Genomic DNA, 14726 nt, shown 5'->3' with positions numbered 1-14726 from the left:
AGAAAACCCAAAGTGGCACTGTGGCTCAAAATGGTAAAGCACTAGAGCCTTGAGCTAAAGAGCTCAGAGACAGCTTCCAGGCCCAGAGTTCAAACTCCATGACCAACAAAAGAAAAAAAAAAAAAAATACACAGGCAGACCACAAATTGGACCAATGGGCCCTGAAGCAGGATTCCTAATTTAAGAGCTACATAAAGACTTCTGGCCCCTCAGAGTTCAACCTAGGGCTTAGCACCCCCTCATCCTGTGCCGAGCCCCACCAAGTCCCAGTCAAGCTCTCCTGACCACACTAGGTTCTGCCTCCCCCCACACCAAGCTGTCCTGTCCTTACCATAGAATTGAGGTTGAGGGGGGACCCTGAGGACTGTGTGAAGAGGCCAGCAACAGTAGGCAGGGCCCTGCGCTTGGGGGACACGCCTGCACTCAGGCTGGGGGTTCCAGCTGATGCACGCTTCCTTCTGCCACGTTTTCGGCTGTCCTGCCCATGGCTCTGCCCACAGTCCCCACGGGTATTCGCCGCCAGGGGGCTGTGTTTGGTTGAAGGTGACTGCTTGGTGCTGCCTGTGCCAGCTGAGATAGTGAACACAATTCTCCTCTTTGCCTCATTCTCCGGGTCCGAGAAGCCAGAATCAGAAGGCAGGTCTCCCTTGCCAGCATCAGGCAGCAGGCCCTGAGTAACCCCACTGAACCTGGGGCTGGCAGAGAGCTGGGGGATAGGAGAGGTGGGGCCAGAGTTCCGAGGCTGTGTCAGCAGAGGAGGGTGCTGTGGTGTTGTACTGCGGGACCCCACCATGGTGAAGAGGCTCCCCGAACTGGAGGACTCGTCAAAGGCAGCTGACTCAGCTCCAGAGGCCAGTTGTGCTGGGCTGCTAGCCAGGGCCCCACTGATGGCCACCGAGCCAGTGTAGAAGCCTGCCAGAAAGGACACAAGATCTTCAGGTGTCTGAGACTGCAGAGCAGGACACAGGCAGCCCCATCCTGGCTAGGTGGCTCTCCATGTCCCACACCAGCTTTGCTTCTACCAACCATCTCTACAGAGCTCAGGGTCTATTCTGCACACCATACACCCTGCCCTCCCATGTGAGGGCTCAGCTCAGACACCTCCTCTCTAGGATATCTTTCTGGAGATAGCCCTGCCAGCTAGATGTTCTGAAAGCAAAGGAGGTCACCCTGCTATTGCCCTACATACACTTAAAACTTCTCCCTTTTTGGCACAAAAGGTGATTTGGGGCTCAAAACCTTGCACTGCTTGCTGAGAAGTCACAAAGACAGAAGTTCCTAACTGTGGCCCATGAAGAGGGGCCAGGCACTAGTTTGGCAGTGGGTCAAGAGGAGTACAAGGGAAATGAGTGTGGTGGGTCACTGCTGGCAGCAGTGATGAGGCCAGTGACACAAGAATTTTGTCCCACATGCTGCATTGTGTGATGAAGCCATCAGCAACTGAGAGACAGACTCCACAGTCACAGGGTGCCAGAAAACACCTCCAGTACAAGCACCTCATGTGTTGAATAGTTCCCCAGTCATGTACAACAGCTCAGCACCAAAAGCAGATGGCCACTCACCTGTATCTACCTGTGTGGCTCAGAAGACCAGGGGGCCTGATGGCATCCTGAGCCATAGATGAGCCTCGGGCTGTTAGGCCATGACACAGGAAACTTAAGTGGACAGGTGCTAGAGGGTAGGGGAAGTTGTGATTCTTCCCATTCTAGAGACCACAGGCTGGAGCCTGGAGACACAAGGCCATAGGCTTGTCCCACAGCAGGTACCCAACTGCTCCCCAATATGGTCCCTGCATAGAGCCCCTGTCTAGAAACTTCCATAGTGCCTTACACAGAACTAGACCTTATCTAGCCTAGAGAAGTCACCACAGGATGAAGCCACCAGCTTTCCAAGGTGTCTCAAGCAGCCCCAGGTGGGTAACTAGCCCCTCTCTCAGCACCAGGCAAGGAGACCACAGAGAAGCCTGTGCAGATAGAGACCATGTGGACACTCCTGAGAGTTAACTGCCAAACAGGCCTATGTCACTGTTGGCCTGAAGGATTCTAGCTCATTGGTCTACGCTCTACAACCAGTGTGACTAAGAGTTTACTTGCACACAGCCATGTCCTGTTATTCAGGTACATCTGCTATATACTCCCACTTAAGCTTAATAGTTGTGTCAAAGGCCAACCTAGAGATCTCCCTTGCCCTTTAAGGAGACAATAGAGCTCTTTCATCACCATGGACAGGGATCAATTCTTGGGTCCCAGAAAACCCCAACTTCAGGCTGAGCAGGTGACCTGGAATAACATCTGGCAAGCACAGTTTACCTCATAGGCTGGGATCAAACCAGATGGCACCTGGCTGACACAGAGCTCATTTTCCCACAGCTGAAGGACAAGAAGGCACTACTAGCAATGCCCAGTGGCATAGGGTCATGGGCCACAGTCCCCAGAAACCCCCATTTATCCACTTTAAAGGCCTGGAGGGACAGGTTACCTGTGGGTGCCAGAGTGAGGCTCCTGCTCCCTGCAGCACTGCCCCCAGCAACATGGGCATTAGCACCAATCTGCTTCTCAAGTGTGGACGAGGAGTCTCGAGGCTGCGGCACAGGACTTGGGGTGCTCCTCTGCCAGAGAAATCCACAGTGGATCAGTGGCAACAGCAGGAGAGGGCTTGGGGAGAGTTCTGGAGCCAGCCAGATATGGGGGTCAGGGCCACTTACATGTTGGATAAAGGCCACGGGGACAGAACTGTGGCTGTGCTAAAACCCCCAAAACTTCAAGTGGATTTTAGGTGAATTATATTCAATCCCTACATTCATCCCTAAAAAGAGTCAGACTAAGCTTTTTGTTCCACCTCATTCATTTCAAACAGGGTGCTTCTGGCATCCATGTACCAGTGGCCAGGTTTTAGCCACAAGATTGGAGTTGTCCTGAGTGGGAATTCCCTAGACCTTCCTCTACCAGCTCACCTGCCTTTCACCAAAAAATAACAAAAACAGAGATGGGTGCCAGTGGGTGGCTCACACCTATAATCCTAGCTACTCAGGAGGCTGAGATCTGAGGACCACAGTTCAAAGCCAGACCAGGCAGATTCTTATATTTGATAATTATTTCAAATAATTATCAAAAATCAGAAGAGGGAGGGCTGGGAAGGTAGCTCAACGGTAGAGTGCTTGCCTCTCATGCATGAGCCCTTGGGTTTGATTTCTCAGCACCACATAAACAGAAAAAGCCAGAAGTGGGTGCTGTGGCTCAAGTGGTAGAGCGCTAGCCTTGAGCTGAAGAGCCCAAGGACAGTGCCCAGGCCCTGCGTTTAACCTCCATGACTGACAAAGGAAAAAAAAACAGCCAGAAGAGCCAGGCATCAGTGGCTTACTACTATAATCTTACTACTTAGGAGGCTGAGATCTGAGGATCACTGTTCAAAGCCAGCCTGGGCTGGAAGGTCCGTGACTGTTATTTCCAATAAATTACTCAAATAAAAAGAAGTGGAAGGGTGGGGAAGATGGCTCGGTGGTAGAGCGCTTGCCTTGCATGCATGAGGCCCTGGGTTCAATTTCTCGGCACCACATAAGCAAAAAGAAAAAAAAAAAGCCGGAAGTGGCGCTGTGACTCAAGTGGTAGAGCGCTACCCTTGAGCTGAAGAGCTGAGGGACAGTGCCCAGGCCCAGAGTTCAGGCCCCACGACTGGACCCCCCCAAAAAAAGAAGTGGCACTGTGGCTCTAATGGTAGAGTGCTAGCCTTGAGCACAAGAAGCTGGGGGGGGGGGGGGAAGAGCTCAGGGGCAGTGCCTAGGCCCAGGGTTCAAGCCCCAGGACCTGCAAAAAAGGCATAAGTGAAGCTGTGGTTCAAGTAGTAGAGCACCAGCTGCAGCAAAAGAAGTTCAAGCCCTAGTACTGGCACAAAAAACACACCACCCAAACACTAAAATCCAAGATACCCAAAATACACCACAATAAAACCCAGACTTGATACTGTCTGTTCTGGGGATTGTCCATTCTTGGGATGCTTGAGATTTAACAGCATGCAACAGAATACATCATGCCACAAAAACACAAAGCCCAAAATTAACCCCACACATCCACAACCAGCCCAGGCTCACCACCCTTTCGGCGCGACTGGGCAGCACCACACTGGCCAGGGGGATGCTGACGGGGAGCTTGTTGGGCTGCACCGTGCTGAGTGGGATGCTGATGGGCAGGCTAGTGATGGTCTCCCCCTGGCTGCCATAGGAGCGTTCCTTCACACCCTGCCAATAAATACCACATTGTCTACTGCAGGCCCAGATAAGAGGAAGGTCCACAGGCAGGAGATAGGGGCACAACTCTGTTTGGCCAAACAAGGACCCTTCAGATAGTCAGCCACTGAGTCCCTTGATACCCCCCTGAAGAGTGGGAACATTGGTGTCTTCCCACGTTGTTCTTCCTCCTCCTGACCTCTTGATGCTATAATGGCCTTGCCTGTGGCCACCTCAACCTCCCAGGGCCCCTTCACAACCTCCACCCCATTCCTGCACAAACCCAAAGCAGGGTCCCCATGGCAGATCCCCTGGGCAACCACCTCCTAAACTCCAGCATCGTGCCAGTGCCTTGGTCTCTATACAGAGAACAAAGTTGCCCAAGGGAGATATGACAAGCTCGTCTCCATAACCCACAGTACAGTACCCACCAGTACCCACTGGTGTCACATGTCCATCCGTGCCCATCCACCTCCTCCCCAGGTACCCAAAATTAGGGCTCCATGAGTCCCTCTAGGCCACACTATAATCCCTCCTAACAGGTATGCTCAGGCTGCTTCTAATGAGCACCCTCACAATTTGGGGAGCTCTGGGACACAGGCACAGAAAGAAGGAAGAACCAGACCTCACCTTCTCGTTGCTCTTTTCTCCTGCTGTGGGCAATGACCCAGGGGAGGGAGGTCGTGGGTCCTGGGGGCTCAGCTTCATGCTGTTTGACAAGCCTGGGCTCTGGTAGGGTAGGTTGTTTTCCTTGGTGTGCTCAGCTCTGTGATGAGAGGCTATGTTACTTGGGAGCCTGCGTAAGCTGTGGGCTTATATGCGCAAAGCTGGCAGCACAGACCTAGCAAACCCCACCTCTCTTCCAAATGAATATATTCCTGCTAGGTGTGGACAGGTGAGCACAGCATGCAGGGCACTGCACTCACCGTGGGTGTGGCTCACTGGTAGCTGCCTTGCTAGCTGCAACATGATCCTGACCCAGGTGCCTCCTTAGTACGATCTTGGCCGGGGAGAGCCGAGTATAGTCAGGCAAGGCCAGACCAGATAGCTTCTCTAGCCGTGGCCGACCACTGTGATTGGGGGTACAGGGCACGACCTCCTGGTCCAAGGGAGAAGCCAGATACTGGGGGGTGTTCTGCTTGGATGAGGGTCGGCTCAGAGCACTGCAGAGCTCATAACTGGCAGTGTGACCATTCATAGAGAGCTCCGGGCTCATGCTACTGAAGTTAGGCAGGGAAAACTTGGCACAGTCCAGCTCAAGGTGCAGCCTGCCAACATCAGCTTCTAGCTCACGGCCCAGGGTGCCCTTCCCACGCAGATGCATGGACAGGGTGTCATCAGGCGGCACATAGGACTTCAGCTGCAGGAGCTCCTGCTGCCGCTGGCTCTTCTCCAACTCCACAATGCTGATCTGTGGGGTAGCAGGCAGAAAAGACCAAGTAAGCAGGACGAGGCTGCACCTGCCCTAAGGTGTACCCCACAGGCCGGGAGTCATTTGTTCACTGAGACTCTGAGAGGATTCTGTGAAGGAGCAAAGGCTAGCTACCAAGAGCTGCCAGGACACCCACTGCTTGTGCAGGGAAGGAAAACCAAAACATATCCCTATATAAAAACTCCATGCCACCAGCCACCAGTGGCTCACACCTATAATCCTAGCTACTCAGGGGGCTGAGATCTGAGGATCAAAGTTCAAAGCCAGCCTGAAAGTCTGTGAAATTCTTACCTCCAATAAACTACTCAAAAACCTAAAAGTAATGCTATGACTCAAGTGGTAGGGTGCTAGCCTTGAGCAAAAGAAGCTCAGGGGCAGTGCCCAAGCCCAAAATTCAAGCCCCAGGACCACACTTCTTTCTCTCCTCTCTCCTCTCTGCTGGCTCTGCTGGTTCTCATATGCTCTCAAAAGCTAAGTAGGTAGGTTATTACCTGGATGGGAAGACTGCTTCAGGGACAAACTTGTGGAATCAAGCTTGTTTTGGTAATGATGGCAAGCAAATACATCTAAGATAGGGTATTACTATGTAACTTAGGCTGGCCTAGGACTCAGTTCTCTGATTCTGGGATTATATGCCATCAGCTGTCATACCTTCAACTACTTTCTCTACTTGACATAGTGAACAGTTCTCATCACCAGATGGTTTCTTTGATTCCTTTCCTTTCCCTCCCTCCCTCCCTTCCGTCTGCTCCCTCCCTCTCTCTCTCTTTCCTTTTTTGTTGCCAATCCTGGGGCTTGAACTCAGGGCCTGGGCACTGTCCCTGAGCTTCATTTGCTCAAGGCTAGCACTCTACCACTTAAGCCACAGCACCACTACTGGCCTTTTCAGTTTATGTGGTACAGATTTATTCAATCCAGGGCTTAATGCATGCTAGGCAAGCACTCTACCGATAAGCCACATTCCCAATCTATGAGTTTTCTTTTCTTTTTTTTTTTTGGGGGGGGGTCCGGTTGTGGGGCCTGAACTCTGGGCCTGGGCACTGTCCCTCAGCTCTTTAGCTCAAGGCTAGTGCTCTACCACTTAAGCCACAGTGCCACTTCTGGCTTTTTTCTTTTTGCTTATGTGGTGCTGAGGGATCGAACCCAGGGCCTCAGGCATGCAAGGCAAGTGCTTTACCACTGAGCCACCTTCCCAGCCCCCAACCTATGAGCTTTCTGATTAAGCAAATTCTGTCAGTGATTGTTTCAAAAAGTACTTGTTGGAAGGCCTTCAGAACTTAAGTTTTAGATGTGTAAGTTTTAGATAGTACCTCCATGTTGACAGCCTGAGGACCTCAGGGTGAGGGCCTGAGGCCCCAATAACCTATTCTTCCAAAGTGGGACGCTGGGGTCTGGACTGTGACATTACCACATGGACATCCACTGGGCCCCAAACCCCACCTGCAGCTCTAGGCAATGCCGCTGCTTCTCAGAGATCTGGCTCCGCAGGGCCTGTTTCTCTTTCCGAAGGTTCTCCAGGGACAGTGTGGCCCAGTCCAACTTTAACTCCTCACACCGGGCCCTGAGCTGTGGAAACAGGGACAAGAGATTGACATTGAGTCCAGCAGGTAGGTTATTGCAGATACTCAATAGCACAGAGGGCCATTATCTCTGACCAGGGTACCTGACACAACTGCCTGGCTTCCATGCCTGGAATGGTATAAAGAAGCCAAGAAGCCAGGGTCCCCCTTAGAATTATACGTCACTTCATCATCACCTGAACTCAGAGTGAGATGCAAATAGCTATATGACCAATGAACAACTCCATGAGAAATGAAAGCCAAGAGGAATCCAGGGAAGTCTAGGGAAACACCCTGCTCTAGTGAATCCTCTGAGGTGTCTGAGTGGATCTGAGGTTATGTGGTGTGTTCTGGCACACTTAACAGGGCTCCATAGACAACTCTGTAGCACAGGACAGGATCATGGGGAGCCCTAGAACCTCCTACTGCAGATGAGTGGTCATGGGAATATAGTCTCCTCAGGATCCTGCCCCCAGCAGGGATCCTATGGTCATCTCTGCACCCAGGGCCCACACAACTGCCCAAGGAATCAGGTTGACAGGCCCTTGGCTTAATAGCTGAAGAGAACCCAATCCTCCACTCAGGACTCCATTTTCTGGCGTATTCCATAATGGCTGCCCAGATGGGTGCATATGCACACACCAGCTGCAGACTCTGGCTCCGGAGTTCAAGGTTGTCTCTCTCTAGCTGCTCTGACTGCTCCCGCAGCTGCTGGTTGTGAGCAGAGATCTCCTTCTGAGCCTGGATTAGATCATTGTAGGTCAGCGCCTTCACTCCCAGCTGGGAACAAGGAGGACAAGAGAGTAAGTAGAGTTCTGGTGTGCAGGCCACAGGTAATAACATGGGTAAGAAAAGGGATGGATTAAAGGGAATGGGCCTCTTACTTCCTTGGGGACACTGAAGGAAGAGTCAAAAGGGTTGACCACCCAAGCATTGCTCCAGAACCCAAGTGGACCAAGCTGTCCACACCTGAGTAAGCCAGCAGGCCTACCCTTCTTCCCAGACTCTATGCCATTCTCTCAACACAACACTTTCTTTCACTCAAGGAAAGGAAGTCTAGGGAAGAAACCATCCCTAGACTTCCCATTCCCCATTCCACCAAATCCCAAGCTATGGCATGGACAAACATGATGGCATAGCCTTGAGGCACTACCTCATCCAGTTTCTGCTGGAAGAGTCTCCGGATCTCTTCTTTCTGGGCCTGGCAGTGGCCCAAAAGCTGCTGTGCTGTGCCCAGCAACTGTGTGTTCTTCTCCTGTGGGTGGGATGCGTGGCAGGTAAGTCCAGAGCCCACCAGAAAAGGATAACCAAGCTCTTTCCCCGAGGGCTGTGCTCAAGCCCCCTATGGAACACCTTCGTAGCACTGGAACCAACACTGGAGTGAAAAGCTGGAACCCGCCCCTGGCAGCAGGACAGGTAGGCAGGTGGCTCTGGGGCTGAAGCCACACACACCTTCTCCTGGTCCAGCAGCTGTTGCAGGTTGGCCTTGTACTGGGGCGTCTTCGTGTAGGCCAGGAACTGCAGGTACTGGATCTTGAAGGACTCTGGAGAGATATGGAGAGTAGGTTTGGAAGATAGCACATACGCATACAGAAACAAACCCTTCAAGTGTGGGGGGAGATGAAGACACAAACATTCATTTGGAATGTCTTGGAAGCCTGCTACAATTGCCTGCCATCTGTCTGTGACCTCAGCTCTTCTCAGTTTACCATTACACACCAGGTGTCATGGGTACAGAGGGCAGCTCTACATGCTCCTAGCACAGGCCACTCAAGAGTGAGTTCCTCTCTGTAGAAGCATCCTAAGTGCTATAGGGTACTGGACAGTGTCCCTGAACTATACCTATTCCATGACAGAAGTTCCCCTAATCATGACAATGACCCAAGGTCCCCCAAGGTAAGTCAACCTCAGTTGCTCACAAGGGGCCTGTGAGCCTCTATTGACCCATCTAATGGGCCTGCCAAATCCAGTAAGTCCATGTCAATCCAACAGTTCCATGCCCCTACTCTGTGTTGTGAGGTCAAAGCCATGACATACAGAATGCACAAAATATCCGAGGACCACCAAAAATGGCCAGGGCTACTGCCCAGCTGAGCTTCTCTGGGAAGCAGCTCACCTAGCAGCTTCTGCAGTGCAGGCGGGGTAGGTGCCACCAGCAGTGGGGTGGGAGAATGCCACTGTGCACTTGGAGGTAGCTGGTAGCATGGGCTGTTGGGTGACCTGTAAGCATCTGCAGGAGAAAGTAGTATTCCGGGTTAGCCACCAGCCATATGCCCAAGAGCCTTGCCTATTTTAAGCACTTTCTGACTTTGCAAATCTGAACTCAAATATCATTCTTGGAGTCCAGAGAATACCACACGCCACCACCTCTTGGCAGCACTAACCCCCACAATAAATCAACCTCCAGACTGGTAGAAAGATGCCCAGATGCTCCAGATTCTATATTATGATACTCTCTTGGTGAAGACATAAAGGCCCTCATGGATACAGGGAGACTTTAGCAGGCCTGGTAGGGGGAGTGTGAGCAAGTGTTGCAGCCTCTAGACTTGGGCTCTCTCCACAGATTAGGAAAGGGCTCTGGGGCGGGGTAGGGGCTCACCTTGGGGAGAGGGGGATGTGGTCTGGGATGTGGTCTGGGTGTTCAGGAGATCCAGTGCAGTTTGGTTCTTCTTGGGCTTACGTTCAGGGTTTGCAGTGCTCATTTTCTTGGGACGTCCACGCTTTCGACCAGCCATTTTCCTCCCTTTCTTGTTCAACTTCTTCTTCCGAGCTTTGGAGGGAGATGGCTTTTTGACAGTGGCCACCCCAGCCTTTTCTTCCTCAGCACCAGAATCCTAATGGGCAGAGGAAGGGCAATGAAGGGCATGGCAGGAATGACACCTAGCTAATGACAAAGACCAGGATGGGGGCTCTGAGGCCATGGAGAGCAGCTGCTTTTATGAGGATTAACACCTGCGGGCAGCCCAGAGGGCACCCAGTACTTCCTTATGTACACTCAGCTGTGCGCAGGGCAGGGCACCTTACCACGGTGGCTTCAGCGGGGCCAGCCGCTTTGCTCTCTGGGACTTTGGTAGGGGTGGTGGCATTACTCTTGTTCTCTCGCTGCTGTCGGCGCCGAGCTGCCTCTTGTTCCTCCTGGAAGAGTTGGATGAGAGGCTAGAAGGTGCCAGAAGGCGCTGGTATAGTCCCAGCTCTGCCCACAGCACAGATGAGGAAACAGAGTTACAGAGTGACTCTGTGACAGGACACGCACGATGCACATGTACAAACATGCCAGGTCCACAGGAAACCAGGCACCTATTGGCACTCTTATCTGTGAAAGTACTCCAAACACAATCAGATCGACAGACCCTGAGGACAGATAATGGCTAAGAGCCCCCCTGAAGCTTGGAGATACAGAGTCCACATGCATATCTCCATGTAGATATAGTCATGTAGATATAGACTGAGGGACCATGCAATGTCTAGGAAAGAATGTCAGATCATGCCAGCCAGACTGGGACATTTCCATCTGTCCTTAAGACCCCCATTCCAAGGCTGGGAAGGTGGCTCAGTGGTAGAGTACTTGCCTTGCATGCATGAGGCCCTGGGTCTGATTCCTCAACACCACATAAGCAGGAAAAAAAAGCCAGAAGTGGCGCTGTGGCTCAAGTGGTAGAGCGCTAGCCTTGAGCTGAAGAGCTGAGGGACAGCGCTCAGGCCTAGAGTTCAGGCCCCATGACCGGACCAAAAAAAAAGACCCTCATCCCTGGGCAAGAATGAAGGCCTAGGTCTCAGAGGATTGGATGGGGGCTGAGCTTCCCCAAGCCAGACACAAAAAACGGAGGGAGCCTCTTCCAACACTGACTATCTTGGACTTCAGAAAGGAAGGTCACAGGGATGGGCCTGTGTACAGCTAGAACATGAGAAGTACCATACAGCAGACTATGGCCCAGTCTCCATCAGTTACCAGGAACAAGGCAGTACAACACAGCAGCTCACCTCTGGTATCCAGCACATACACCATAGCACCCAGGAAGGATTTGACTTGCCAATCTTCCCTAGACTACTAGTCCTAGCAGGAAGTACACCCACTTAAGTCCAATAGAGAAAAGGCCAAGCACAGACAGGGGATAATGAAAGAAGTTGGGAAAGCATGGTTCAGCCACATGAAGCACTGTGGCTCAGCAATCTAGTACTTAAAACTTCACAAAGCAAACACATTCATATTACTTAGTCAAGAAGAAACACAAACTTACCCTGAGTTTTGGGTTTTTCAGACTAGAAAAATAGTTTTCAAGCTGAAAAGAAAAAAAAAGTTATTAGAAGTGAGTCCAAAGCTTGATGTAGCAATACACTTCTTTAATTCCAGCAACTTTAAGAATTTGAAAGCAGGTAGGGTAAAGGTAGCAGTATCCTGTCTCAAAAACAAAACACAACAAAAAGTGCTAGGGTGTGACTCAAGTGGTTAAGAGTTTATCTAGCATATCCAAGGCCCTAGGTTAAAGCACCAGTACCACAAAAAAAAAAAAAAAAAAAAAAAAAAAAAAGCCAGGGGAAACTACTAAAATACCCCTGACAGCAGCAGTGAGCAAAGGCTGGGCCCAATCAGGAGAGCCAAAGGTGGAAAACCTGGGTGAGACTGAACCAGAAAGAGCCCAGAGGTGACTCAGTACTGTCTTGACTCCTGTTATGCTGAGTACTTGCCTTCTTTGGCTTGTATGGGCTCCCTGTTCAGCTTGCCAATACACAAAATAGACCATATGGCCACAGGACTGAGAAGCTAAAGTGTCAAGACTGCTAGTATGGGACTGGCAACAGGTGGGAGGCTCACATCTCAGCCCAGGAACAGAAATTTTTCATCACTTCCAATAGAGAGGCAGAAGTATCCCTGTCTGTGGCAGTCACCAGTTTACATCGAAGTGTGCCCAGGAAAGATCCAAACTGAGGCTCTAACCAGTGGCAGATGCATACAAAATGGAAAAAAAAATATCCAAACATGTAGATCTGTTGAAAGGTCCTATGTCTAGGACAACAGAGCCAATCAAGAGAGGACAGGATAGGGCTGATGCCCCAGATCAAGGAAGGAAGGAAGAGGCAATGGTAGGAAAGAAAGGCAGGTCAGGGGGCTAGGAAGGTGGCTCAGTAGTAGAGTGCTTGCCTCGCATGCATGAGGCCCTGGGTTCGATTCCTCAGTACCACATAAGCAGAAAAAAGTAGTTCAATGGCTCAAGTGGTAGAGTGCTAGTCTTGAGCTGAAGAGCTGAGGGATAGCGCCCAGGCCCAGAGTTCAGGCCCCACAACCGAGAAGGAAGGAAGGAAGGAAGGAAGGAAGGAAGGAAGGAAGGAAGGAAGGAAGGAAGGAAGGAAGGAAGGAAGGAAGGAAGGAAGGAAGGAAGGAAGGAAGGAGACAGAGAGAGAGGGAGGGAGAGAAAGAGGGAAGGAGGGAGGGAGAAATAGAGAGGGGGAGAAGGAGGGAAGAAGAGGAAGGAAGGAAGGAAGGAAGGAAGGAAGGAAGGAAGGAAAGAAGGAAGGAAGGAAGGAGACAGAGAGAGAGGGAGGGAGAGAGAGAGGGAAGGAGGGAGGGAGAAATAGAGAGGGGGAAGAGGGAGGGAAGGAAGGAAGGAAGGAAGGAAGGAAGGAAGGAAGGAAGGAAGGAAGCAAGCAAGCAAGCAAGCAAGCAAGCAAGCAGGCAGGCAGGCAGGCAGGCAGGCAGGCAGGCAGGCAGGCAGGCAGGCAGGCAGAAGAGGTGAAAACGAAAGCCCACCCCCTATAGCCCCAGACCCCTGGTTCATACAGAATGAACTGAGAAAGAGAAATGAAAACACAGGACTGCTCTCCCCAGACACTGGAGGCCTATGGGTAATGAAGTAGATCCCATATCCTGTGTTAGGAAGATGTGTGCCCAGACTAGGATCTGAGACCAGAACTGTTGCACACCTCACCCAGGTCCCAGTCCACATGTTCCATTTCTGCCAAGGACCCACCCGCGCCTATAGTATAGCGAATACCCTTCAGTGATACCTAAGCAGAAGGGGTATTCTGAAGGAATGTCTCATGGGCAGTGTGGGGAAAAGGCAGGTGGAAAGTGGGACCCTCAGGGTGGGAAAGCACCCCACAGTATACTCACTATGGTGCGGTCAATGGTATGTAAATAGTAGGAGACTGGCTTCCCCGTCCATGACACGGAGCCCTTCAGGGGCGACAGCTCTACCACACGCATGATGGTACCAATGTCTGCAGGGAGGAGACAGGTCAGGGCCGTGTCTGGACCAACCCTACAAGAGGCGCATGTGCACATCATCGCAAAGGCCCTGGCAGTTAGGGAGGGGGCAGAAAACTTGAACTAAAGCCAACCTCCTGAAATGTGGGCCAGGCCTATGACCATATCTACCCACTACATTGAGTGTGACTAGCAATGTCCCCAAGCCTGATCCAGATACCAGAGCAGGGATGATGGGGCCAGCTCTTGGAAATGCAAGCCCAAGCAGCAAGCCCAATCAAGTAGGCTCACAAGAGCCCTTTTTTGTTGTTGCTCTTAGTCATAGGGCTTTAACTTGGGGCCTGAGTGCTGTCCCTGAGCTCTTTTGCTCAAGGCTAGTGCTCTACCACTTTGAGCCACAGCACCACTTCGGGTTTTCTGGTGGTTAATTAGAGAAAAGAGTCTTACAGACTTTCCTGGCTGGGGTGATTTGAGCCATGATCTTCAGATCTCAGTTTCTTGAGTAGCTAGGATCACAAGTGTGAGCCACCAGAGACCAGCAAAAGAGCCCTGCTTTATAACCTGGAAAGAACTTAGATGATGGCTAAGAGAATGGCCATCACCTAATGGAACATGGCCTAAGGGAGCAGACCAAAGGAAATCCTGTAGTGACCAGTTAGTCTGCAGCTTTGTATACCCAAGGCCTCTTCCTGGCTTTAGGGTCTGTGATTCACCACTACTTTCTCTTAAACTACAAGTCTCATTTGAAGTGATTCTACCTCCAGGGGAGGCTGGACAATGACTGGGGGTATGTGTGGCTGTCACAACGGAGATGCTCCTACCATGTAACAAATGGAGACCAAAGCATTACTCTACATTCTAGAGTGCTCAGGATGCCTTCACAGAGGACCAGGCCCAGTACCACTATTGCTCAGGGAGTCTCCCTGTCCTAATGCACCTCAGCAGCTTAAAGTCATTCCACTAACAAACTGAACAAGGAAGCAGAGCACCAGCCTTGAGTGAAAAAGCTAAGAAACAGCACCTAGGCTGAGTTCAAGCCCCAGGGCCAGCACGCGCGCGCACACACACACACACACACACACACACACACACGAACGCATGGCAGTGAAGCTCAAGTGCTAGAGTAACAGACCTGAGCAAAAAAAAGAGCTTAAGGCCTTAAGTTCAAGTCCTAGTGAATCGGCACATACACATACATACACACACACACACACACACACACACACACACACACACACACACACACACACACACACACACACACACACATACACACACGCGCGCGCACGCTTAAAAAATTAAGGGGGTGCC

The 14726-nt window shown here is 51.4% G+C and overlaps 1 protein-coding gene across 8 annotated transcripts in view; it reads right to left on the bottom strand.

The window, feature by feature from the left end:
- The window catches only part of Dot1l (DOT1 like histone lysine methyltransferase), a 66651-nt gene that overhangs the window by 10082 nt on the left and 41843 nt on the right, over window positions 1-14726 (bottom strand). For 6 of the 8 annotated variants that reach the window (XM_070007952.1, XM_070007946.1, XM_070007944.1 and 3 more), the window contains 14 exons: window positions 13323-13429; window positions 11452-11493; window positions 10238-10348; window positions 9813-10047; window positions 9330-9443; window positions 8666-8757; window positions 8367-8468; window positions 7856-7993; window positions 7095-7220; window positions 5149-5633; window positions 4853-4988; window positions 4088-4234; window positions 2479-2608; window positions 332-912 (listed from right to left, as the gene is read on the bottom strand). In XM_070007952.1, the coding sequence (XP_069864053.1) occupies window positions 332-912; window positions 2479-2608; window positions 4088-4234; window positions 4853-4988; window positions 5149-5633; window positions 7095-7220; window positions 7856-7993; window positions 8367-8468; window positions 8666-8757; window positions 9330-9443; window positions 9813-10047; window positions 10238-10348; window positions 11452-11493; window positions 13323-13429 (2546 nt within the window). The remainder of the gene's footprint in view (window positions 1-331; window positions 913-2478; window positions 2609-4087; window positions 4235-4852; window positions 4989-5148; window positions 5634-7094; window positions 7221-7855; window positions 7994-8366; window positions 8469-8665; window positions 8758-9329; window positions 9444-9812; window positions 10048-10237; window positions 10349-11451; window positions 11494-13322; window positions 13430-14726) is intronic. The other 2 variants (XM_070007945.1, XM_070007948.1) reach the window with 2 other exon arrangements.

This window comes from Dipodomys merriami, unplaced genomic scaffold, assembly GCF_024711535.1.
Source record: "Dipodomys merriami isolate MVZ:Mamm:240054 unplaced genomic scaffold, mDipMer1.0.p SCAF_70, whole genome shotgun sequence".
NCBI lineage: Eukaryota > Metazoa > Chordata > Mammalia > Rodentia > Heteromyidae > Dipodomys > Dipodomys merriami.
The sequence above is the reverse complement of the archived record's forward strand: the minus strand, read 5'-3'. Positions and strand labels throughout refer to the sequence as shown.